The sequence below is a fragment of the Crassostrea angulata genome, chromosome 7 (genome assembly GCF_025612915.1).
Source record: "Crassostrea angulata isolate pt1a10 chromosome 7, ASM2561291v2, whole genome shotgun sequence".
Classification (NCBI taxonomy): Eukaryota; Metazoa; Mollusca; class Bivalvia; order Ostreida; family Ostreidae; genus Magallana; species Magallana angulata.
Window position 1 is genome coordinate 11,318,804 of NC_069117.1, and position 26,363 is coordinate 11,345,166.

General features: G+C 32.7%; 1 protein-coding gene across 1 annotated transcript in view; it reads left to right on the forward strand.

Moving 5' to 3' along the window:
• The window catches only part of LOC128156142 (uncharacterized), a 68,323-nt gene that overhangs the window by 40,511 nt on the left and 1,449 nt on the right, over positions 1–26,363 (forward strand). The window contains exons 5-15 of the mRNA XM_052818173.1: positions 622–936; positions 1,521–1,589; positions 1,699–2,049; positions 2,250–2,570; positions 2,793–3,068; positions 6,703–6,819; positions 7,066–7,203; positions 9,489–9,623; positions 10,625–10,911; positions 13,611–13,835; positions 19,611–19,755. Of these exons, the coding sequence (XP_052674133.1) occupies positions 622–936; positions 1,521–1,589; positions 1,699–2,049; positions 2,250–2,570; positions 2,793–3,068; positions 6,703–6,819; positions 7,066–7,203; positions 9,489–9,623; positions 10,625–10,911; positions 13,611–13,835; positions 19,611–19,755 (2,379 nt within the window). The remainder of the gene's footprint in view (positions 1–621; positions 937–1,520; positions 1,590–1,698; positions 2,050–2,249; positions 2,571–2,792; positions 3,069–6,702; positions 6,820–7,065; positions 7,204–9,488; positions 9,624–10,624; positions 10,912–13,610; positions 13,836–19,610; positions 19,756–26,363) is intronic.

Here is a 26,363-nt window from a genome sequence, read left to right on the forward strand (position 1 = left end):
AGATATACATAAAGAACAGTGGTTAGCGCGGTGGCCGCTCACTGCTAGGAGAATGGGTTCCAGAGGTCGTGAGTTCAAGCCCCGGCCAGGGCAGAAGTGGAGGTCCAGTAAGGTGAATTTCTCTGTGCTTTATGTATATCTACATTACATTACATTGAAGCGCAATGGGTTAGAGCAATTACATGTCTGTTGGGGCATTGGAGTCCGAGGTGTATTTTTGGTAATTTTACTATTACTATTGATAAATTAAATGAATTTTCATGGGGGGGGGGGGGGTGGTCTGGACCCCTCACTCAATTTAATTTTTTTTTGTAATAATTATAAAGACCATTGTACTTTCTATGACATGAAATGTTAAGATTATTGATTAACTTAAAATTTACATGCAAACAGTTTAACCCCAAATTGCACATTGCTTATGTGTATTATCATATGGGAAGGGATCTCATCCTTCAGTTATAAAAATTATAATTTTTAAATGAATTACCGGAACTTGCATGTGGTCTTCATTTTTAATTAAACTGGTACAAAACAGTGTTATTTAGGGGCAAACACTTGGTGCGGGTATTACTGTCTAATGACAGCATCTAGTCTTATTTGTTTTTAATCTGATTTTTTCAGATCTCAGAAGAAACATTAATGTCACAATAAAAAGGACTGACTTGATTCGATTAGAAAAATTTTTGGTTATGGAATTGGATTCTTTCGAATTGAGTGATATTCTCTTCGAAGAAAGTGTCCTGACAGTTACTGATCATGACGTAATTGAAGAGCAGGGAAGCTTAAGGAAAAGGAATGAGATTTTGTTAAGACATCTGAAAGACCAACCTGAAGATCAATTGTATCTTTTTGTGTATGCTTTGATGGAGGGTAAACAAGATTATATATTAGAAGAGATAAAAAAACAGCAAACAGAACACAGTGATCAATTTTCAGGTATTATTTTATTATGTTCTGCAAGGTAGTTTAAGGAATAGAGTTTCTGAACAGTTTTCAATTTGATTGAAATGCCTATTTAGATACATGTATATGATATTTTCCTGCCATTTTTGCATATTGATAACAGGTTATTTCAAGCAGTTAATTTTCTTTCAGAAAACATAAAGCTGAGGCTTAAACAAACACATATTTTTATTAAAGATTTGCATAAAATAAAAAGTTAAGAAAAATGCTTGTGTTTGGCTGATTTTTAATGAATTGCAAAAATAGTTTATTTTAAAAACTTCTTTTATTATGTATTTCCAATGAGAGCACATAACTGAAAAATAACAAATAATCTATGATATATCTGAATCACATTAAAAATTTGGGATTCATCTCAGCCAAATTTAATTAACTCTTATCATATATAGTTCTTTAAGCTTCATTGTAAATACATGTAGTACAATAATGATGAATAATATCAATGGTGTTTAACTGTGTACATGTATTTAAATAATATTTGTGCAATATTTGTGCAATTAAACTAGTTTGCATTCTTATCCACAAAAAATTTACAGCATTATTGGTTTCTATTTTAGCTCCTGTAAGTTCTAAATCACAGATTTCTCTTACGGTTGATAAAGGAGTTCCATGTTTAATAGCAAAAGGTATGATTGAAAACTTGTACAACTCTCACCATCATATATGTTCATTTCTGTCTATATGTCTTAAATTTCCTATCATTTCTAATCATGATTGTACATTATTTTGTTTAAGGAGGTATTCGGAATATGGACATTAAAATGATAATAGAAGAAAAGGATAATCCGGACTCAAATATCAAAGGAATCGTCCAAGTCATCAACAGTGACCCAAGTTTGAAGATTGTGGTTGTAGAGGACACACACATGGTAGTCAAAGAGGCAACGACCGGCTCTATTATCATTCATTTATGTCCATTGACAGACAATGCTGTCCACAGATTTTTAGGAAAAGATGGCAGTATAATACAGAATATGATAGAAAAGTTGTTCACATCTGCAGGATTAGATAAACTGCTGAAGAAAAGAAGAGAATTAGAAATTGTAGTAAAAGTCATTGAAAAAGATCCAAGTCCTGATGAGAAAGGTACTGTATAGCGTATACCCAGTAGTTCTTTGTTTTACATCAAAGAATTCCTGTTCCTTTCACAGATTGTTAAAGCAGATTTATTATTCAAACAATTTTTACCATTAATATATCCCTTATGATATAATTATTACTTCCTTTAACCTTGGCAAATAAACATTTGTGATCATGGAAATTATAGCTTGGTTTTATGTTTCCAGTAAGTCGCTCTCAGGAGCCAGATGATATAACAAGAAGAAAGATCCAGAAAAATGAGACGTTTCTGGTCGATGAGTTAGAGCCCTCCCAGCTCATGACCTATTTACTTCAGAAAAAGTGTTTAACACCTGAAAACAAGTCAGAAATTGAGCGTGAGGGAGGGAGGAAAAAAAGAGGAATAAAATTGCTTCAAACAATTCGAACATCAGAAAACAAAGAAATCTTGAGTTCTTTCATAAAGTACCTGCAGTCTATTTCAAGAGATGACCTCGTGGAAATGGTTCAAGCCACTTTGAAAGATAAAGACATTCACAAAAAAGCAGGCATGTCATGTTTGAATAAAAATGCATATTTTCCTTAAATTTTTGTAAAATCCATAACTCCAAACAAAAATGGTTTACTGGCAATTTAATTTTAAAAAATATTGGGAAGAATGCAAAACAAGAAGTTGATAAAAAAGTTTTACAATTTAGTTTGTTTTTTTTTAATGAAATTTACTCTTAGAATAAGCAAATAAACTTACGGTTTGATATCTTTCTTTTTAGAAAAAATAAAGGAAGCACTCTTGCTAAACTTTAAAGACATAGTGGATGAAATTGAGGTCAATGTCATGAATGAAACATTGCAGAAATTCAAAACAATTCATGACCTACAGGAAGACATGAAAACTTTTCTCCCGGATTCTGGAAAATCAAGGTCTGAGAGAGCACACAATTTTTTGACATTTGTCTTCAAACATGACGAGTATGTGATTGAGCTGGAAAATGTCTTAAGAAAAAATAACATGGATCATTTGCTGGAAGTAAAAGGAAAGATGGAAGGTAAACGTATGAAAGAATTTGAATTGAATCTAATTTACAAATACCTATGTCATCAGCCCTAAGTCATGGTCATATGCCAGGGGCATATTAGCAACTATCGAAAGTCTTTGGTGTTGCAATTTTTTATATACACATGTATCAGTTTTCTTTTATTCTATTGAAAACAATAACACAATATCCCTTAAAAAATCCCTTAAAAAATAAGGAATATGTTACTTTATTTCATTCCTGTATAGGATCATACTTACCATGATTAAATTCTCATATACCCTGGTACTCCATGTTGACAATGACGTTAGAATCCTTTCTCATGCATTTTTGACATATAATGTAGCCAATGCACGCATTCTTTCCAATGAATGTACTAAATCTACATTGCAATACTTCTCCCAAAATGGTACAATTTCCCAAAGTTGTTTTTGAATGGTAATACAGCAGTTTTTGCTCGGCATTATTTTTCTATTTGGCACCTGTCTCGAGTAACACAGAGTGAATGATTTTTGTCCTCGAACAAAGCATGCTTACACTAAGGTGTAGTTCTGGTTGATTGCTTTTAAGTGTGATTAAGTTTGATTGTAGTTAAGTATATACATTTTCCATTGATATCTTTAATTCAAGAAACATATGTGCATTTAGGAAGAAGATCAAAGTTAAATATACAAAATGCACAATTCTGCATAAAAAAATAAAACAGTGTTTATAAATGCAATTAATTTTAAAAAAATGATAAAGTATGCCAAAAGATAGAGTCAAACCAGGGCACAAAAAACATCATGTGTGACATATCCGGGCGCCTGTAAAGTGCGAAATGAAATATATTTTTTTGTATATATTTTGCTATGTGATGTGGCTGATAAGTTTTAAGGCATCTCTCTCTCTCTCTCTCTCTCTCTCCCTCCCTCTCCCAAACTTGCGTATATATTTTGCTATGTGATGTCGCTGATAAGTTTTAAGGCATCTCTCTCTCTCTCTAAACGTCTGAATATCATTTAATGAAACAAATTAGAAACATTAAAAGGTATAGGAATGTACATCAGTTATTTACATAATTATATAATTTTTGCAAATTTCGGATAATCGGCTCAAAAATTTACAGCGGCAATCTGAAACATACAGGTAGTTATATTTTATGGTTTAAAAATTTATTTCAATGAATTTATTTATAGTTCATTTATAATGAATTTATTTTCACTTTTATGTACCGGTAGTCAAAATTGATATTAGTTTTGTTTAAATTCCGTTTCGTTTCGAATTTTGGTTATGTTTCGTTTTGTTTCGATTGGTTTCGTTTCGTTTCGATTGGTTTCGTTTCGTTTCGTTCAATTTCGTTTCGTTTCGTTTCGATTTCGTTTCGCACTTTACAGGCACCCGACATAGCCAGCAGTTTAAACTACTGAGCTATCCAGAACTTACACGTTTTGATTCTTGGAACTTAGGGCTTTTAAGAAAATTGCCCTTAGATAGACTAACTTAGACAAGTAACATGAATTTTTATTGTTTGATGTGTTCGTTTTAACTAACTTAGTCAACTAACATGAATTTTCCTGACGTGTCTAACTAAGGTCAATTCTTCTGTTATTTGTAATAGAATTGTTTGTTTTGAGACAACTAAGCTAATTTCAACCAAACTTGGTATACGCTGCTTTCTGTCAATTTGAAGGACCAGACCCCCTTCCAGTGGGTATGATTGGAAAATAATGAAAAAAGGGTGTGGTGTTTTAATTAATTTTTTCATAATGCAAAAATCCAGAGATGAAAAAAAAGTTTAATGTTAGTTTCCTGTTGGTGTAAATTTATTCAAACTACCGGTGTCATATACTATTTTGAACCCCGCGATATATTGAACCCAGGTTCAAAATATTGCTGCGTTATATTGAAATATTGAACCCCAGGTTATGGCTGCTATATATATATATATAAAACCCCTTACCTATTTCCAATTCCTATTGGAGAGGGGGTTCAAAATATTTTGGCCACGATATTTTGAGCCCCCCTCTATTTTTCATTGCTATTGGAGAGGGGGTTCAATATATTGCAGCCATAATATTTTGGAATCCCCTTATTTTTCATTGCTATTGGAGAGGGGGTTTAAAATATTATGGCTGTGATATTTTGAACCCCCCTCTATTTTTCATTGCTATTGGAGAAGGTTTCAAAATATTATGGCTGCTATATATATTTAAAACACCTTACCTATTTCCAATTCCTATTGGAGAGGGGATTCAAAATATTTTGGCCACAATATTTTGAACCCCCTTTATTTTTCATTGCTTTTGGAGAGAGGGTTCAAAATATTATGGCTGTGATATATTGAACCCCCTACCTATATCCAATTACCATTGGAGAGGGGGTTCAAAATGTTATGGCTGCAATATTTTGAACCCCACCCCCTTCTAGTTTTCAGTGGTATTGGAGAGGGGGTTCAAAATATTATGGCTGCAATTCATGTTTATTGAAACCCCTACCTATTTCCAATTCCCATTGGAGAGGGGGTTCAAAATATCGCAGCCATAATATTTTCAACCCCCTTTCCAAAGGGAATTGGAAATAGGAGAGGGGTTCAATATATAATGCAGCCGTAATATTTTAACCCCCTCTTAAATAGCAATGAAATTTAGAGGGGGTTTCAAAATACTATGGCCATAATACTGTAAACCAACTTTTATTTGCGAGGCTAGCGAGAGCCTTGTCATTCTGAATATTTCTGGCCACGAATCAATCTTTTGTCTATAGTTTTTATAACAATAAAGGTCTTGATGAGGCTTGGTCGCAAACATTAGGCGTCGTGAACCAGTTTATCAGCAGTTAATCGCAAAATAAAGTCGCGGCAATAAAAAAATTGGTTTACAGTATTTTGAACCCCTCTCCAAACGGAATTGGATATAGGAGGGGGGTTCAAAATATCGCAGCCATAATATTTTGGGAAGGGAATTGGAAATAGTAGGGGGTTCAATGTATTGGTCATAATATTTTAAACCCCCTCTTCAATACCATAGCAATGAAAATTAGAGGGGGTTTCAAAATATAGCGGCCATAATGTTTTGAACCCAGGGTTCAATATTTTATGGGGGGGGGGGGGGGGGTTCAATATATCGCAGCGATATTTTGAACCCAGGTTTATAATATCGCATAATGTATTGAACCCAGATTCAATATTTCGCGGTATTATTTACTATTAAGCAAGCAAGGTTTTTGTACCTGACTGAAGTCAGAAAAAAGCATTTGTGGTATATACAAGTTTCAAGTTTCTTTGAACAGTGAGAGTATACATAGGACTAGAGTTGAGCATAGTTGCTCAGGTAAAAAATAAATGTGGCCCATGGAGAAGAATTGGCAAAAAAAAATACTTGTATCTTTTTGTTGGATTGTTAGGTGAAATTGATACACAAATACAAATTCAATTGTTGTATTGAATTTGATTTAGCTAATTTTGTCAGAATTTGGCTAACTTTGTCAGAATTAGTCAGTGGTCCATTGCATAGCCTCTTGTTTCATGTGTCACTGATTATATGATCTCCCATTAACATAGGAAAGTCAATACCACTTTTTTATTTCTTTTTAACATTCTTGAATTTATTGGTAAAATCATTTTTATTTGCATTTTGATTACCTATTTCCTATTTCATTCAAAAAGGAAAAGAGGATGTTAAGGAAAATTTGCCATTCACGGAGAAAGGTGACAAAGAATTGAGTTTGAGTACCAAACCACCAAAAATTCCAAGACTTTCAAAATCAGAGAATATTTTGCCAGGCAAGTATATGTCATTGTAACAATAGAAAGTCATAAGACTCATCAGTGGTTTTGTTTATGCCATTTATTTGGTTAAAATTGGCAAAGACATATGTAGTAAGATACAGGGATACAACTGTACAAAGATACATGTATATTGTAATGTTTGGATAATTTTTAGAAAAAAAAAATACTTTGGCATTCTTCATGATATGAATTCTACTTAGGAAAAAACGCATATTTTATCTGTCAATGAAATTTTTTCAGACTCCAAAGAAAAAAACCCACAGGAAGCAAAACTCCTGAAGGAAGGAGTATTGTTCGACTGCACATTCAAAGTTGTTTTGGGGAAGGAGGGGGAAAAAAGGAAACGATTATATGATATACCTTTCCAAGGACCATTGGGTAGGTAGATTATAACAAGACTTCAGATGATGCTGAAAATATGTAATACAGATAAAAAAAATTCAAGACATTACACTGGGACAAAGGATGTGGTTATAAAGTCACTTTAAAGTTGATATAAAATTACATAAAAAAAAAATTAAATTTTGCCCACTTTTATGGCTTGGATAATCAAATCTTGTCAGTTAAATGATGCATCTTGGGATTTGAAGATTTTTTGACCCAAAGGTTGCTCACAGTTACTTTATTGTTTAATTTTACACCTTTTTTTCAAATTTGTTTTGGATGCATATCTTTAGCAAGTTAAGGCCAGGGATTATTAAACTTTGTCAGTTTATGCATCTCAAGGTCTCGGGGTCTAAGAGTAAAAATGAAGATTACAATGACCTACTTTCATAATTTTATGGCATTTCATTTAAAAGTAGTTAAACTAAGTACTGATAACCAGTATGACCCACATCACACGTTAACTCTGTCATTTATGCGAAAGTCTACCGCTTTTTAACTCTCCCACATACCACTTATATTGAAAAATCTATTGCACTTTTCAAAATATGTTAGTTGTTCCTTGGAAGTCATTGTGGTCCATAAATCTCATGGGTTTTGAAATTAGCTGGTGACTTGAATAGCATGTGTTTTACATTGACCAACGAAAGAAGCCACTTCCAGTGATTACATTAGTTACAAGACATGTCGATATTATCCTCGCCAAAGAAAAAGAGGCATTACCATTCCACACATGATTTATCAATGACTTAAAATATCATTTAACTTGGCCATAACAGTAGACTTGACTTGCTTTCATTGCAAAATTGCATGATTTGAGATAAGCATGTAAAAAAATTTTAATGAAAAAGAATATATAATTCACTAATAGTTCTTACTTTTATGTATATTAATGTAAATTTTGGCAACTTAACTTATTTTTACTGAACAATGGCAATTGTTAAAGTCTCTGCACACAAAGATATTTTTCCTCCAAAAAAAAAAGCTTAGAACCATTTTAATATGACCTTGGACTTACAAGTGAAAAGTGACCCTGGTTTAAATTGAAATATACAGTAAAAAATGATTATAGAAGACACATGATGAGTTTACGCTTACAGCAAAGTGATTAAATCCCCGTGACTTTATTACATGTTGTAAACATGGTGAATATAAAAAATTCTGCTTATAACGAAGTAAAATTACTTGTTCCTGGCAAAATAAGTGTGTTTTACTCTACACAAATTGCTAAGTCGTAGCTTAAAGCCAGACAAATCATATTGATTTCAAAAAGCAATGGCAGAGTGGCCTACAATGAAATAAACAGGTCTATATACGCTGCTGTTCAACACAATTACCTCAAGTCCAAGCTTTTGTTCAAATGGTTCAAATAAATTTGATGGTAAATGCATGCAAACTTTTTTTGCATATATTGATATTGCTAAATATTATAAAGTCTATTATGTTATAGCTGATATCTTTACTTACTAATCAGAAACCCTATCTACATATATAGTATATGAAAATATGTGCTTTAAAATATACACGGAAAAGGCTACCTCATTTGGGTTCTTTTTCCCCACTGGAGGGTAGTATGTATGCCTACATTCTGATTAAATTTTGTTGCAAATTAATAATAAATAATTCAACCTATTTGTTTTGAATACTATGACTTGAAGGATCAACAAATTTTAACAATTGATTCAACTTAAGGTGTCAAGATGTGTCGCTTTGAAAATTTGAACAAATTTTTTATTTATTTATTTTCTTTTTTTTTGGGGGGGGGGGGTATCTTCTCGTAATTTATAGTCATATCTGTATTTATAACATAGTTTGGGATCATCAAAACTTACTAGCTGGTGCATCTTAAAACTGCAAATATGTTTACCCAAAAGTAGGTCAATGTGAGCTTCTTTTTGGTCTTTATCATTGTCAATTTTTTTTCTTTGATACAGAGAGGCCTTTTAAAATTAGTATAATAAAAATTGTCAGTTGATGCATCTTTGACCTTTGGGTGAATTGTTCCCAAAGTAGGTAATGGTGACCTTCATTTTAATATGCATTGTCAAATTTTAGAATACATTGTATAGATAAGGATTTTAGCCTGTTCCACAATTTATCAGAAGAATGTTTCTAGGCAACCATGTTTCTTCAATGGTATCCTGTCAGTTTTGTGATTCAGTTTTTCTAATGGAATTTGATCGTTAGTAACTATTATGTCTATTTAACAAAGTAAAATATCATTCTTAGCAATTTTTTTTTGGCACATTGAGTAACCTTTTTCTTTTTCATTCATAAATAAAAAGAAATGCATATTGAGGAAGATTTACCCTTCACAAAGAAAGGTGACAAAGAATTGAGTGCAGTTGGTCGCGTACGTGGACATGCACATCTCACCAAATCCGCACAATGTCCAAGAGATGAGACCTTGCAAGGCAAGTACATGTCAATATATTCTGACCTATCTGATTAATTTATAATTCAGTTTAGAGTTGAAATGGACCAATAATATATATGTTGTTGCATTCAATGAATATTCCTAGAAAATGACCAATGGTTTAGGAATCCCCTCTCTTTTTTCAATTTGGAGTTTGACTATATGTCAACCACTTTAAGTCCAAGCTCTTGTTAAAATGGCTCAATAAATAGATCACTTAATTATCATAGCAAATAATCATGAAGTGTCATATTACTCTAGGGTTTGTTGATACATATGATATGATATATGATTGATTGGCAATTAGTTCATTTGTATTAGTAATGCTGCTCGAATCCAACTATTGGTCACATAAACTGAATATTTTCATTTTTACTGGTAACCCTCTCAAAATGAAAATACAAAAGGTTTTTCATTACACTAAAAAAGCAGATGATTTTTGCAGCTTTTCTCAAATACTTTTAAGTATACATGCTTCTGATATGTGTTAGAGGCTTCTGTCAAAATAGTGAGGGTAGTGTGACACTTTTGCCTACCGGTAAATTGTTCACATGCACATCTGACAGAAGAAAGGCTAACAAATACATAGAGTAAAAATGGTTATAGCTGCTTACATTATAACATATGTTGAAATAAAATCTATGTCTTTATTATCCTGATTATTTCTTTACTGACAACCAGATAAATTTTTTGATATCTGTTTTAAATGTTATATTTAATATCTTTTACACTATACTCTGATGAGTGGTCTCTGGATTTATCCGATGAGTCTCCTTTCTTAAATATTTAAAACATGCTTGTGGCATCATCGATGATTATAATATATGAAACAGTGAAACTGAATATATATTTATTAACTGAGTTTTCAATAATGTATTACTCCTGTAGTTAATGTAATTTTGTCTACAAGTTTAGTCACATTTAATACTTATGTAAGCTCTGTGGCTCTCAAGCCTGTTATTTAATACTTTTTTAAAACTAACTAAAACATTTTTACAGAGGATGAAAAGATTGTTGTGGCAATTGACTTTGGTACTACATACTCTGGTTTTGCGTACTCTCGAACAAAAACTTCAGAAGTCATCCTTCAAAAATGGGATCCTAAGGCTGGGGATAAGGTGGATGCTTCTCTCAAAACACCCACCTCCTTGCTCCTGGATAATAAAAACAATTTTGTCGCTTTTGGATTCGATGCTGAAAAATTGTACAAGGAATATGCTGAAGATGAACAACATGAAAGTTTTAGATTTTTTAGAAACTTCAAAATGAAACTTCTGAAGAAAGAGGTATGTTTTTATGGAAATGATTAACTACCGTAATAAATCTAATGTGAATTTTGAGCCAACTCTTTACCTGAATATACATTGTGCATCATCTTCTTGACATGAGTTACTAGATATTTATATTATTAATAGTTGTAATTTTTTAGCTTCTTCTCAGAAACTACTAGATTTATCATGACCAAATTTGATGTGTATTGTGATAGTGTGTACATAAAGGCTCATTTCTGCCATGCTCCTTCTAGCACTAGCTAGTGGGTTAACCCTTTAGGCAAGAGAAATTTAATTTTTAGTTTTACGGATTTTGTTGTAAAAAATTTGGGTCGGAGGAGGGAAAATAAAAAAAAAAAAAAAAAAGTGGGCAAACTTTTATTAATCAAAATTACATATTATTTGCTTGAACTTATAGCGAGCGCAGCTCGCCGGCGCACAGCGCCGGCTAGCGAAGCGAGCTCTAAGAACCAGTGTGCGCGGGAAAAAGAACGAGCTAAACCTACAGTTCATCAAACAAATTTTTTTGTCTACGTCCCATAATGCTCTCTAATGTTTTCACCCGTGGTGCTATGCCAAAAATGGCCGACTTTTAACTCGTAATTTACGGTGTCTTAAGGTTTGAAGACACGTTTTGAGTACCACATTAGCTTTGGCGAGACTCAGAAGATTTGTTACATGCTTCCATACCTTCGTATTGAGTCGAGAAACGTAAACAAAGACGAACAAAGTCATTGATGACGTCACACTGCACTCGCGCTATATTTCCCGCGATAAATTTAGAGGTGGATCAAACATCTGTAATGAGTCTACTGGCTATTTCAGTATAGTCTCCGACACATGCCTCATTGACATATCTTTTTTTAATATAGAGATTTTATATATATATACTAGCAAGAGCCATACTTTACTGCCATATCGATCCATTTTTAAACTAATTGTGCATGCATGTACAGTAGGCAGGTAAGTATATGAGTAGGGAGGAAATAAACAATAGGACATTTTGAACTAAATAAAAAGGAATAAAAAAAAAAAAAAAATAAACAGGTAAAAAAATTATGTAGATATTGCATATAGTCAGACCATTAAATTTAAAAGTGGGAAATTACACACCTACAAACAGGTACAGGGCTCTCTCTCTCTGGGTAGGGGGTTGCGCTGTATGTATCATAACCATTAAAATTAGTACCTTTGGCATACTTAATGTAGAGCAATACTCTCTCAAAAATTCTTTGACGTTCGTTGATACCTAAAACTATAAGTTGACAATGATGCAAGGTACAGTATGTGTAATTCTTGCTGCGCTCGCCAGAACGGTAGCACCGTAAAACATATTAATATTAAGTTTAATTTGTCCACTATCCACTGTGTACTTTGTGTTTGTTTCAAGATCATTGGTATTAACCTTAAAACTTGTTCAGGATAACATTTTCTTTGCTTTTCATAAAAACTTTTAAGCCAAACCTTGCATGGCTGACCTCCATCTTAAATACTCCATGTTATAGAGACGCTTACACTTGATTTTAAAAGCTCCCTTTGTCAAACGTTTTGCAGATTTCAAATCAAATAAAGTAATTTTAAAACCAAGATCGGTCAAACTTGAAAATTCCGGAAAAATTTCCGAAGATACGAATTTTTTTTCATTATTTTTTTTTTTACAAAATCGGAAAAATTGGGTCGGCGGATCCGTAAAACTAAAAATTTAATTTCTCTCGCCTTAGTTCAGTTGGTTTAAACTGAAGGATCTTGAGTTTGAGCATAGTTCATAGCCAGCCAAGCAAGCTCTTAGATCCAGTGTGTGCGGGAAAAGGAACGAACTAAACCCACAGATTCTTCCAACAAAATTTTTTGTCTACGTCCAATAATGCTCTCTAATGTTTTCACCTGTGGTGCTATGCCAAAAATGGCCGACATTTAATTCGTAATTTTTGGTGTCTTGAGGTTTAAAGACATGTTTTGAGTACCACACAAGCTTTGGGAGACCCAAGAGATTTGTTACATGCTTCAATACCTTCTTTTTGAGTCGAAATACGTAACAAACACAAAAAAGGTCATGGATGACTTCACAGTGCTCTCACGCTATATTTCCTGTGATAAATTTAGAGGTGGATCAAACATATGTAATGCGTGTACTAGCAATTTTAGTATAGACTGCGATACCTGCCTCATTGACATATAAATTCCTTTAATTTTTTTTATATAGAGATTATATAAATATATACTATCAAGAGCCATACTTTACTGTCATATTGATCCATTTTTAAGCTAATTGTGCATGCATGTACAGTAGGCAGGTAAGTATATGAGTAGGGAGGAAATAAACAATAGAACATTTTGAACTAAATAAAAGGAATAAAGAGAAAAAATAGACAGTTAAAAAATTTATGCAGATATTGCATATAGTTAAACCATTAAATTTGAAAGTGGAAAATTACACACCTACAAAGAGGGACCAGTCTCTCTCTCTCTCTCTCTCTCTCTCTCTCTCTCTCTCTCTCTCTCTCTCTCTCTCTTAGTCATCTTTTTTCAGTTCTGTAGTTATTTATCTATGATGTCACAAAAGCAAGCAACTTTTTGCAATAATTAATGAACAACTTGCCAGCCTTTTGGGTGTCTTGCTTTCTATCATGTTAAAGTTAATTTCTATTTTTATGAACATCCACTTACATTTTGTTGATGTATTAAGATTTCTAGATAAAGATGTTGTGTTACAGACATTGGGAAGCTCAATGGAAATAAAAGACCATATGGGAAAGCCATTGGCTGCATTAGAAGTCTTTTCTAAATCTCTTGAGTACATGAAGGAAATGGTTTTGGAAAAGATTCAAGAAAAATATGAAGATCTTGTAATTAAAGCAGAGAGGATACATTGGATTGTGACTGTACCAGCTATATGGGATGAATTTGCGAAACAGTTCATGAGAGAAGCTGCTGAGAAAGTAAGAATATATTTTTCTGCTTTTTTTGTTACTGTAAAAGTTTAAGTACTATAATGAAAAACTCAGGGATCATTTACTAGACAGTAATGTCTTAACACTTTCAGTCGTTTAATGAAAGTTATCCAATTAATTTTCTTGTAAGTTGTTCTTTAAGAATAACTATATTTCACTTATACATGTACTATAATATATTCATTACAAGATTTATTTTCTTAAAACCTCTTTCTTTCAATTAAATATTTCATTATTCCTATCCCCATGCATGCACACTCTGGGATGTATCCGAGTTGGGGGGGGGGGGTAACATTTACATAATTGTGCAATTCTCCCCATACCTAGCAAAAACAAAACACACCACAAATGTTTTTAGCTATATTCTCTTTATTCAATAACACATCACGCATTTTCAAAATGAATTTCAAAAAGTTTTAATATAATGTTCATAAATATTTACATACCTCAGAAATCTTCAACAATGTCGATATAGGTGGATTTTTGTTGTTGTTAGTGTATATATACCCCGGTAGATAGAAAACAATGAACACACATATCTATTTGTATACATTAACTTAGCAAAAAAAAGAAAAGTCTTATCTGGGATAATTTTAATTGATCTAATCTTAATTTGAATTTTTCTTTCTGGGCATAAACCCCACTTGATTCATTCTCTGAAGTCATTTGGCAATGCTTTGTCTTGCTCTCATGAATTGGGATCTTCTCATATTTGCTGATTATATACTTACAGATGAAATAAAATGTTTTCAATCGCTTTAACTTGTTTAGCAAATAAGATATGCTGAGGTGGATTGAAAATACATTTCTTATAACTACAGTTTCAATCCAATGCTTTAATTCTCAGACGTCTGCGTCAATTTGTTCCCACCCATTTCAAATGTTTTTACTTTAACAGGTGAAATTGGCGTTAGCTGTATGTTTCCAATTTTGTCAGTTAATGTTCCGCTGTCTTATCTATTAATGATTTTATATATAATAACAAAACCAAAATAATGATAACAATTGTAAATTCCTGCTGAGTACTGTGGAATCATTAAAATTCGTGGGGGTAAATTTTTCATGGATTAATTGCTTAAATTTTACAGGTTCATAGGGATGTAATTTCATGTATTTTCGTATACATACAAGAGGAATGTGACTTTATAGCCCTAACTTATTAATTTGTGGGGGAATGTTAACTCGTGGATGAGAGGTACCCACGAATTTCATGAAAATTGAGCCACTAAGAAATCTAATGATATATATATATAGATCTCCAAAAAAAAAATCCCTAACAAAAACCATCATCAAAAATCATCATAAAAAATCCCCCCCCCCATCCTACCATACAGAAATGTCAGCCTACCTTGGGGAAAGTCCTAGGGTATCATACAAAATTCCCTTTCAATAAAATCTAACACCTGACTTTAAGTTTACAGGCCGAAAATAATTTAACAGAAGCTAGCAAATGATGCAGACAAAATGATCAAAGTATTTTCCTAACTGGTGCAATTCTCAAAATGCATAGCTGAATATTTAGCTCAGGAATAAAAAATCTAAACTGTACTGGATATTTAGGATGCCATATCTTTAAATCACTGTCCCAAATGAGAAATTCAGATAAAGGACTGCCATTAGAAGAGGGTGCCTACCCCCAACCTCCCTAATTTATCTTCATACATCATTTTATTAATTAAGAGTTAAGCTTAGAACACAATCTGTTCCTTGTTTACAAATTAATATCTATGGTTTACTACCCATCTGTCGTGGTTTAAAGATGCATGAAATCTAAAAAACGCTAGTGTATACATAATATGTATTACGGTGCGACCGTTGGGGCGAGCGCAGCATGTGATAAAATGATGATTGAATTATGATAAAACAAAAAAGTAGCGACATAAAGTAAATGAATTTGGATGCAGAATAAAATAAACCTGCCTATTTTTTCCAGTAAATTTTCATTATTCATAATTCATAAGATTTTGTTATCTATTTATATATAGAATTTATCTCGGATAAAATGTGTTGAATAATAATGATTTTAACATAATGTACATTACAGTTTATTTCCTCTTTTCTTGCAGCAGACATTTTTCTTAAACTTACATAAAAACAACTGACTTATCACAGAGTCCCCCGTTTAAAAAAAATCAAAGACACTATTGAGCAGCTAAAGAGCTAAAGGCATACTACGCACTCCCAATTCTTCACCCGGATTAGAATTTTCCTGATTTTGAGAATTTCTTTTTCATTTTGCTTGCGAAGATTTTTTGAATGATGTTGCCATGCCCCCTTTTAAAAAACATTCCTGGAAATTACCGTAAATATAGTGAATAAAATAAATGTGAGCATTCATCCAAATGAGAGCAAGTTACAGCTGTTTCCTATCTTTGAAGAAATGTCCCCATTCGTTAGCTCTGCAAGATTTTGAGAAGATTTTGGTATTTATATTTCAGCAGATTTACAATTACTACTTAGAGTAATTTCCCCTTATTGTGACATCAAAGTTCACGTCAGTCAAGTGTCGTCTGTCTCTTAAAAAAAAAACTACGCGAAATATACTGTTTTGTTTACTTAAAAGCATTATGTTCTTGAAATTACATAATTTATCTGTTTCTAAAAAGTTCCACTTTGATTCTTGCGAGTTGGTATCCAGTCTAGTTAGATCGACCGACATTGAGGAATTGCATTGTGGGTCAAAATTTACTGACGCCGAAAAATTATGTTGGATCAATGTGTAAGAAATCCACTGTGACGTCACTCGAAAGGACGATAACTCCGTTCGTCTTATGTAATGGATTTTGCATAGTGTCAGCAGTATATTTACAATGCATGTACATAGTCTTTTATCTTGTTCTCGTGAGAGTGTGAAATGGGAAACTATAATTACAGGGAACTACTGGGAAGATTAAAACAAGGTATTACTGGTCCGATTTACTGACGCCAAAAAATTCCGTTGAATGAATTTGCAAATAGTCCAAATTTTCTATTCACACACGCCTTGCCAGTAAAGCTCGCTTCGCTATTAATTTGCATTTATTAAACCAAAGTTGCCATATCAAAAGTATTTGCCCGATGTTTAATTCGGGATGGTTTAAAAGTATTCCGGGACATATGTCCCGGACATATGTCCCGCGATGTCCCAATTTTCTATTTCGCGTCTAACTTATTTTCCAGTTACTTTTTTCAAAAACCGTTAATCAGATATCAAATGGTATCTTAATTTAAGTCGATGGTATTCTTTCTGCTTCTTAAAAAACACTAATAAGTTAAAAATCGCCAATTTTCCTTTGTCGAAAGTGTAAATGTAGTCCCGAGAAATCGACAATGTTTTTTTGATTTCCGGTTTTTGTTTTGCCTTTGTATATACATTAAATATACATATTTCTATGTGTTTTTTCTTGTTGTCGTCTCTTTATTATTTGTTTATGGTAGAAATATTAATTATTTATCATCTTTTAACCTTAAAAGCAGTTATTTACACTTTTCCCTGCGGGACATTGAAGTTTACGTACAGCTGAAAAGATATAGTACAATTGGAAACCCAACAAAGTTACATGTAAGAGTTCCGAATAAAATTCACGTTTATCAATAATTTCAAATAATATTGAGATGAATTGAAAAATATGTCTTTGTAAGCCAATATTAGTATTATTATTAATAGTAATTTTATTTATATTACTTTGATACAAGAAAATGCGTTCAATCATTAATTAAAGGATTCCGATAGCAATTATCTTCTCAAAATCATTGAATACCGGTAATTATTTGATTATTTTACTTGTTGTTACAATAATTATTGTTTCAATATTAGAATTAAGATTCTCTACTGTCATTTAATGATGAGATGTGCAATTAAATGCGCGGACATATGAAAATGTATTGGATTATTTTGAAAATGGCCCACCCCCTTAAGCAATTTTAAATGTGCGCGCAACCTAATTGCATCTGGTATGACCACAATTGGGCTAAAATTGTAACAATTATTGTCTCATCATTAATTTTTCTCGTTAAAATACCTTGTACCAAGGTCGGCATCGAAGCGTAGGCTGGAATTTTTAAAGTACCGCCACTATGTTGGGTATCTTTAACTTTCTCGCGGGTCGGCTTGGTTTTTCGAGGTAATAAAACAATGAATAAAACTTCTTTTTTTTTTACAGTATCATCGTTCTGGCAATGGGATATCTTGTACTGTTCGAAGTCCATTTTTAAACTCTTAATCAATAAATTTGCATAATATAATATAATCGAGGCCTCCACGTGGCAAAAGCTGGGCAACGGTATACGATATATATAAATGATATACCGGCTAACGTCCTTTACAGAATCATTATACGGAATTGTATATAATAGCCCTGTTGGGTTTTCGGTTTTACTTTTTCTTTTCTGTTTCTTGTGAACTGCGAAGTCCCGCGAAGAATTGTGTAAACAATTATCTTAGGGATTGAGAATGACTTAATAATTATGTTTATATTATAAAACAATATTTGATATTCAAATACAGTATATAAACATATAGAAATATGTATATTTAATGTATATACAAAGGCAAAACAAAAACCGGAAATTAAAAAACATTGTCGATTTCTCGGGACTACATTTACACTCTCGACGAAGGAAAATTGGCGATTTTTAACTTATTAGTGTTTTTTAAGAAGCAGAAAGAATACCATTGACTTAAATTAAGATGCCATTTGATATCTGATTAACAGTTTTTGAAAAAAGTAACTGGAAAATATGTTAGACGCGAAATAGAAAATTGGGACATCGCGGGACATATGTCCGGGACATATGTCCCGGACTACTTTTACACCATCCCGTTTAATTCGCCCTACACTTTCTTCTATGGTGTAAATTAGTCAAACCACGTACCTAGGGACCCCGTTATGGAAAAAAATTCTTTTGATCGAAACTGAAATTGCATTAAATTGTTCCATTTTATTCATTTAACTTTTTTTGTATTCATCAAAGATATCCCATCCACGATATAATATCTGCCAGCGATACATGAGGAACCCTGGCCCTTCTATACTTTTCCCCATGAGGTTAATTAGTCAAACCGCATTCTTGGTTACCCCGTTCGGAAAAATTCTATTCCATTCTCTCCAGAGGTCATGCTTCGCTAGCTTCTTTCAATTAAAACTAAAATCGCACATTCAAGAAACAAATTCAGTGTTTTTAAAATCTTAACTGCTGTGTATAATCCAAGTAAGTTCCTAATAAATATATTCTCCGTTTATATCATCATTTAATATTATTTCATTGCAAGAATAATATTCTTATGCCAACTCCCGCTAGCTTGGATCCGCCAAAGCATGTCCACCTCCTTACTTTTATTTTTGCTATTTCGGGCTTATGTATCAAAAATAAAAGTAGTTTTTTAGTTTATTTCTCAATAATTATTCATCAGATAAAATTTAATTAAACCTTATGGACATTATATTACATGTGTTGAAATACCAAAGGTATAAGCAGTTACTCTGGTTCAGGGGTTTTGTAGTTTATCGACAAAAAGTCTTAATTTATGAATATAGATAGGGAGTTTATAATTTGAATTGAACCCATTCCTGTTACATTCCTCTTAAAAGCAAGGCTTAGATGTTAAAATAAAATTGCTCAAATTTTATAGGTTTAGGTTTTTAGGAATGATTTTAAGTTCACCAAACTTAAGCACTGTGATGAAACATCAACAGGTGATAAATGGATCAACACACATATCTATCTATCTATCTATCTATCTATCTATCTATATGAATTATATTCACATTAATGTACTTTTAGGCAAGTATTCCAAGCAAACATTTACATCTTGCCCTTGAGCCAGAATGTGCTGCTGTCTATGTGTTATCTGGAGCAAAATTGAAACTATCTGGTGACCAGTCCGAGAAGACAGTTGGAGAACAAATATTTGTGGCTGATCTTGGAGGTAATGAGATTGCAATATTATTTGAAATGAGCTATGGGAACACTTTTTTACCTGCATCCATTTGTCCGTCTGTACATCCATTTATAGACTGTCCATCTGTACATCCATTTATAGACTGTCGGTCTGTACATCCATTTATAGACTGTCCGTCTGTTCATCCAATTATAGACTGTCTGTCTGTACATCCATTTATAGACTGTCCGTCTGTACATCCATTTATAGACTGTCCGTCTGTACATCCATTTATAGACTGTCCGTCTGTACATCCATTTATAGACTGTCTGTCTGTACATCCATTTATAGACTGTCCGTCTGTACATCCATTTATAGACTGTCCGTCTGTACATCCATTTATAGACTGTCTGTCTATACATCCATTTATAGACTGTAAACTTTTCACTTTTTTGACTTTTAAGGATCACTTTCCCAATTTTAACTAAACTTGGCACAAAGCATGCCTATGTGAAGGGGATTCAAGTTTGTTAAAATGAAGGGATTGATTGAAAATTTGTTGGCATTTTTTAGCGTATGAAAAAAAAACAAAGGTTCAAGTGAGATGTTTTGATCACCTTTTGTCCATTGTCCATCTGTCCATATGTAAACTTTTCACATTTTTGATTTCTTCTCTAGAAGTGTTAGGCCAAATTAAATCAAACTTAGTACAAAGCATCGTAAGATCAGGGGATTCTTAAATTTTTAAATGAAGGGCCTTCTTGCTCTTAAAGGACAGTGAAAATAGTGTGGTGTCATAAAAAAAATCTTCCTCTCACGTACCACTGCACCAAAAATGCCAATATTAACACCAAAGCTAATGTATATGAAAGAATAAATAGATAAAAATCGGTAAAAAATTTCTTCTCAGAAACTAATATCATCGTCGCCAGAAAAGCTGTAACTTGTATGGAAGCATTAATTAAAATTAGATTTTTCAGGCAAATGGAGTGTGAAGAATGTAAAGGATGACTGCACTTAAGGACATGCGATATTTGGGAGAAAATAAACCTTTGAAAGAAGATTTTTTCTTTCAACTACAGAAATGCTCAACATCTAAACTGCACTTTATGTACTTGCGTTAAATAATAGTATGCTGTTACCACGTACGAATTTGTTTTCATAGGCAGGGGTCATCACAATTTCTTCAATCTCCATGCAATAATGATGACGTCCACTCTTATACTGACTTCATACATAGTCAGCACATGTTTGTCTATTGTTCTCCGTTTAACAGTAAAGTTGTACATTTACATTATCAAAGTTATGTCAAAGGGATATTAATAGACAAACATGTGCTCATGGTTTAAATGAGAAAAAAACTGCTTCTTCTTACTTTTGCTTTCCCTGTTGTAACCAAGGGCTGATGCATGTTGAATATTATAATTCACCACATGATTTCTTATCTCAGGTAACTTTGTGAATACAAAATGCTATCATTTGACGTGTAAGGTAGCATGTAATGAGCTAACTAGGACAATGTTTCCGAACACGTTAAGTTGTCAAGCATTGATTTAAAGACTTCTTACATGGACATGGTCTAATTGTTAAAGTGATAGTAAATAGTATACTTATACCATATAGAATAGATAGGGTTATGGTGAAAGAGTGATCACATAAATTTTATACATGGCATTACTGTAAACGTGGTTATATTGACGAGTTCAAAATTTGACGATTTTTTAGTAAGAGACAATTGGCGAGGTTTAATTTTGATGAAATTTTGAATAAGAGTAAGAGTTATCTATCTTTGATTTCTTATAATGCCAGTTCTTGCGAACTCTTTTACAAGCATTGGTATTAATAAAATTTAACTTTGATTGAAAAAATTCTGTACAGATTTTATGGAATAAAATTGTTCTTTGTATTTTGTTTTTATTTACTATATGATATTGCCTGAGGTATTAAAGTAGGTCAAACACGGCATGATAATTACGCACGCAAAGTTATTATAGAATGTTGTGACGATTGAGTGATAATTGCATTTAAAACAATGCTTGTTTAGATTTTATGGGTTTTTTCAATTCTAATTACGTGTTTTTATAACTATTTACATAAATGAATCATTAACTTTGACTAGTCCTAACGGGATAATGCGGATAAAAAATTCTGGTATTAATACGCTATATATATGATGTGAAGATTGGCGAGTGGAAATTTTGACGAGAAAATAAAAATCGCCAACAAAGTCAAAATTAACACATCGTCAAAATTTCCACGTTTACAGTATTATTCATGCTAGTCTAATTTTAGTACCATTCTGATAATGTCAGCTCCACCTCTCATGCATAGTAATATATATCTTATGTTCGATCAAGGGCAGATAAGCAAAAATTCTACTTTTTCCGAAAGTTGTAAGGGGAAAAACATAGAATGAGCTTATTGTATCACAGTCTAAAATCACAATTGATGTTGGAAAGTGACTAGACTCTTTAAAAAATTTAACAAAGTGATATTAGGTTAAGAAATATTTAACGCAACAGAAGCTTTTATTAGATTGGAAGCATCCTCAGATAATGTAGACAAAAGTTTGTTCAAATCATGATCTCCAGGGGTGGGGCTACATCTTGGGCGTTGAATTTTTACATAGAAATAAACAGCCTCAGGAAGTTTAGCTAAATGTTTGGAAACAGTTCTAGATAAATTAATGAATAAGGATCAGACTGGATACAAATGTATATGATATTGAATAATATGATATTTCATTACATCATATACTTAAAGAAAATATACTATTTTCCGCCTTGTGCAATATAAACCAGAAATTTGCCTACTATGTGATTATAATAAACCCTAGGGATGTGATATTATTACTTATTAGGTTAGTTACTGACTCACTACGGAAATATATTGGGTTGATCAATCTCATAGATGGCGAGGCGAAGCCGAGCCTTCTATGGGATTGATCAACCCAATATATTTCCGTAGTGAGTCAGTAACTAACCTAATAAGTGTTTTGTTTTCTCGAGGACTATCAAACGACATATTTATTCACAAATAGCGATGACCTACGCAAAGCCATGTACAAGATGCCTTACATCTCGTCCAATTTAACTCATTTAAACTCTTCAAAATTTCAATCTCGCTTTTCAAATACTCTTTCAAAATCTTTGCTTCACCCATGTTTACTACAATGTTTTGTTGCTATTCAATTTTAAATGTTTTCTCCTTTTCCTCTGCAGAGATTTGAGCAAATTTCGACGCTGCCATTTTGTTCTGCTCCAGACAAAACAATGTGACGTCAATATTCTAAGGGCAACTACTCTAACTTTAAAGAATTTCAAAGGGCAACTACAAATACTTTAGGAACTTACGGCATGCAGTTTATGTATAAAATACTATGAAATGTCGAAATGAGTAAGCGAAGCGTCGACCAATGACGGCCATATTGCCTAATATTATTTCTCACAGAACAAATATAGAGATATATGAAGCAATCACGTGCTATGTTTAAACCAATGAAAATGTGACATTTCAGTCCAAGGGAAAACAAAAGATTTATATCGCACTCCTCCCATGCAATTTTCGAATGTTATATCGCACCCATTAATCATCGGCTATTATGATGTAGAGCTCAGTATGCATCGTTAAACTCTTATCCCTAGTCAAAGCAACCTCATATAGTGTAAATTCAATTTTGTGAATGTCATGATCATTGCGGGTAAGGTAGGGCCACTATGTTGGGGGTGTCAAATTTTTAGATATATTTATAAACATGTGCAGAGAAATTTTTTTAAATCTTTAGACCATTTGCCTTGAGATCTGTTACTTTAATGAAAGTAACCTCAGATAGTGTTAGTTTGTCAAAATCATGATCTTTTGGGGTAGGGTGAGGCTACAATAAGGGGGTCCAATTTTCCAGAGGAAAAAAAATTTAATTATTTTCAAAAACTCAAATGCTATGATATATGGTACTTGTACTTCTTTTATGCAAGCATGTTGACTTATTGTTGATTTTTGATTGTTTGAACTGTGGCCCCTGTAATTCTTGGGCCCCACAAGGTTAAGATCTTCTTTAGTCTGATTAAACACACCCCCTTCTCCTTACACTTATCAGGGTCTGACAGATATGGATAGGAGATCACTCTCACATGACCTTTACTTCTGACCCATCAAAGAAAGGTTTTCTCTGCTTTAGAAAATCTATTGAAACTCTTCCAAAGGAGAAAGTAAAAATCAATTCATACTTGTTTTCTATGTAACCTCCAGTATTGAAGAGTTTCATCTCTCATAAAACAGAAAATAAAAAAGCATGTCTGTGATTGGATGGGATATAAAGGTAGATATTGGTATCTCAAACATGGGATATCTCAAATAACCCACTTCATCTTCCGCTGATACCATCTGTTTTTCTTATGTAAATGATCTGAAAACTCCAGGATATCTTGAATATCTTGAATATTGTAATCTCAAATATTTCACTTATGTCATGATATTTTGAAGGGCTGAAACTCTTATTTTACGTAAGACATAGTGAAACTTGATGTGGAGTCAGGTCAGTTAAACTACATGTAGTTAATAGTGTCATTACTTCACACATTTCTGCCCGCTGCAATTTTCACACCTTTCGACACCAGCGTTAGCTCAAACTTGTGCAATGTAAGTTTATTAAGGTGGCTGCTTGAGTGTTTCATGCAGTTTTCTTCCTCTTTATAGGATTTACATTAAAACACAGCCATGATTACTGATAATGTGTTTAATATGACAAACCGACAGTTCACAGAGGATCAATGATAGTTGCCAATTTTATAAAACAAGTAATAACAGAATAAGTTTATTTTTTAAAGGGGTATGGTCACAATTTGATCATATTTTCTTTTTCTTTTTTTATTGTTTACAATGCTTTAGAAATGCATTTCTATTGATCAACCAAAATTTGAGTGTCAGTCGTATATTGATTAGCAAGATATAGAGCTCACAATTCTTTGCCATGTAAACAAGGCTCGTGCCCTGTTTTTGTTTACCATATTTTCCCAACAAATCGTTGATGCGGACGACTAGTCGAATTGCCCATTTTTAGCCAAAATTTCAACAAAATCCTACATTACGTCGATTCAGACCATACGTTGATCTTATCACTTCAAAATGGCGTATAAAACTGCAGTAACATTATCAGCTAGTGTATAATGCCATGATGTCCCTGATATTGCTACCAATTATTATTATAATGAATAACATTTGAACAATTACACTTTATACTTATGCATCATATTTTCAAATACCGGCACCATCTACTAAATCGCTTGCATTTTAAACAATTCCTGATATCGCGTGTTATGCAAAACTAAACTTACCTTGTCAGAAATATTTTATTCCCATGTGTTAAAATAATTATCCACTCTGACCATCGCCAGTGTATTCACCATTACGTAACCAGCCACCTGTTGACTCGGGGCATGGTCAATGCATGCACCTGTCTCGTGTCGGACTTCAAAGGGAGATCTCAAGTGCAGAAAGCTTAGCAATTACTATGATTTGATAAAACTTGTTTACTTTGTATCCAGTAATGCAGTTACACGCTATTGTTTTACATAGACACTGTTAGAAATAGATCGATCATTTGTACGACTTGAAAATGACGATATATACGACATACATACGTTTCTTAAAATGTTTATTTAACAATAATCAAAGAATTGGACAGTAATTAATCAATGAACTATAATCACTCTTTACACACACAGGGAGTGCAATTGCCGTAAAGCAATCAGCCTTAGGGCAAGATTATTAACACAACCGGTGTCAGCCTATTGTAAAAAAAGTAGTATTGATAATTGCCGATTACGTATTTTAAGATTGAATTTGACCATAAAATATTTCTTATTTATACTTTCTACTAACAACTCTTTACTAATAAAATAATAAAACTTAAAGAAACATTCCCAGGACCAACTGCAATATTTTTTTCCATTCAAATTTGGTTTCAATTTTACTGCGCAATGTTATTCCCATTAGTGATATATGCATGGAACCATGTGATGATGTGTTTATGAAAACGGAATGATAAAACTTTTAATTGATTAAAGACAATGTACCATTTTTTAATAACTCTTATTATTATGTATTTTAGTGTTAACAGATGAGTGAAAATGATAATTATTAAAGATGAACAGTGAATTCAACAACGTAATTTTCAATCACACAGCCAACTCAAGATGATTAAAACCAAGATTTTTGATGCTATTTTTAACAATTTTCTGACCTCGAGCCTACGATAAGTCAAACAACACAATAAGTCGGGTGCTCTGCTTCAGAAAAAAAAAATACCGTCTAATCGTCCGAAAAATATGGTACATATGTTTAGTGCACCGGTAAAAGTTGTTTGGAGGCTAATTACTCTCTTTTCTGTCTCATACTTAGCATAAATAAATAGTTCCTAGCATTTATTACAATCCTTTTAGGTCTTAAACTTGAATTTTCACTTCAACATCCAAAAGATAAACAAAAACAGGGCACAAGCTTTGTTTATATGACAAAGAATTGTAAGCTCTGTATCTATTTTATAAGGCAACAATTGACTATTAGAAAAACCTTATTAAAGCACTGTAAACATAAAAAACGTGAAAACATTTTTTTACCAAAATTGTGACCATGCCCCTTAAAGCTGATTTTATTAT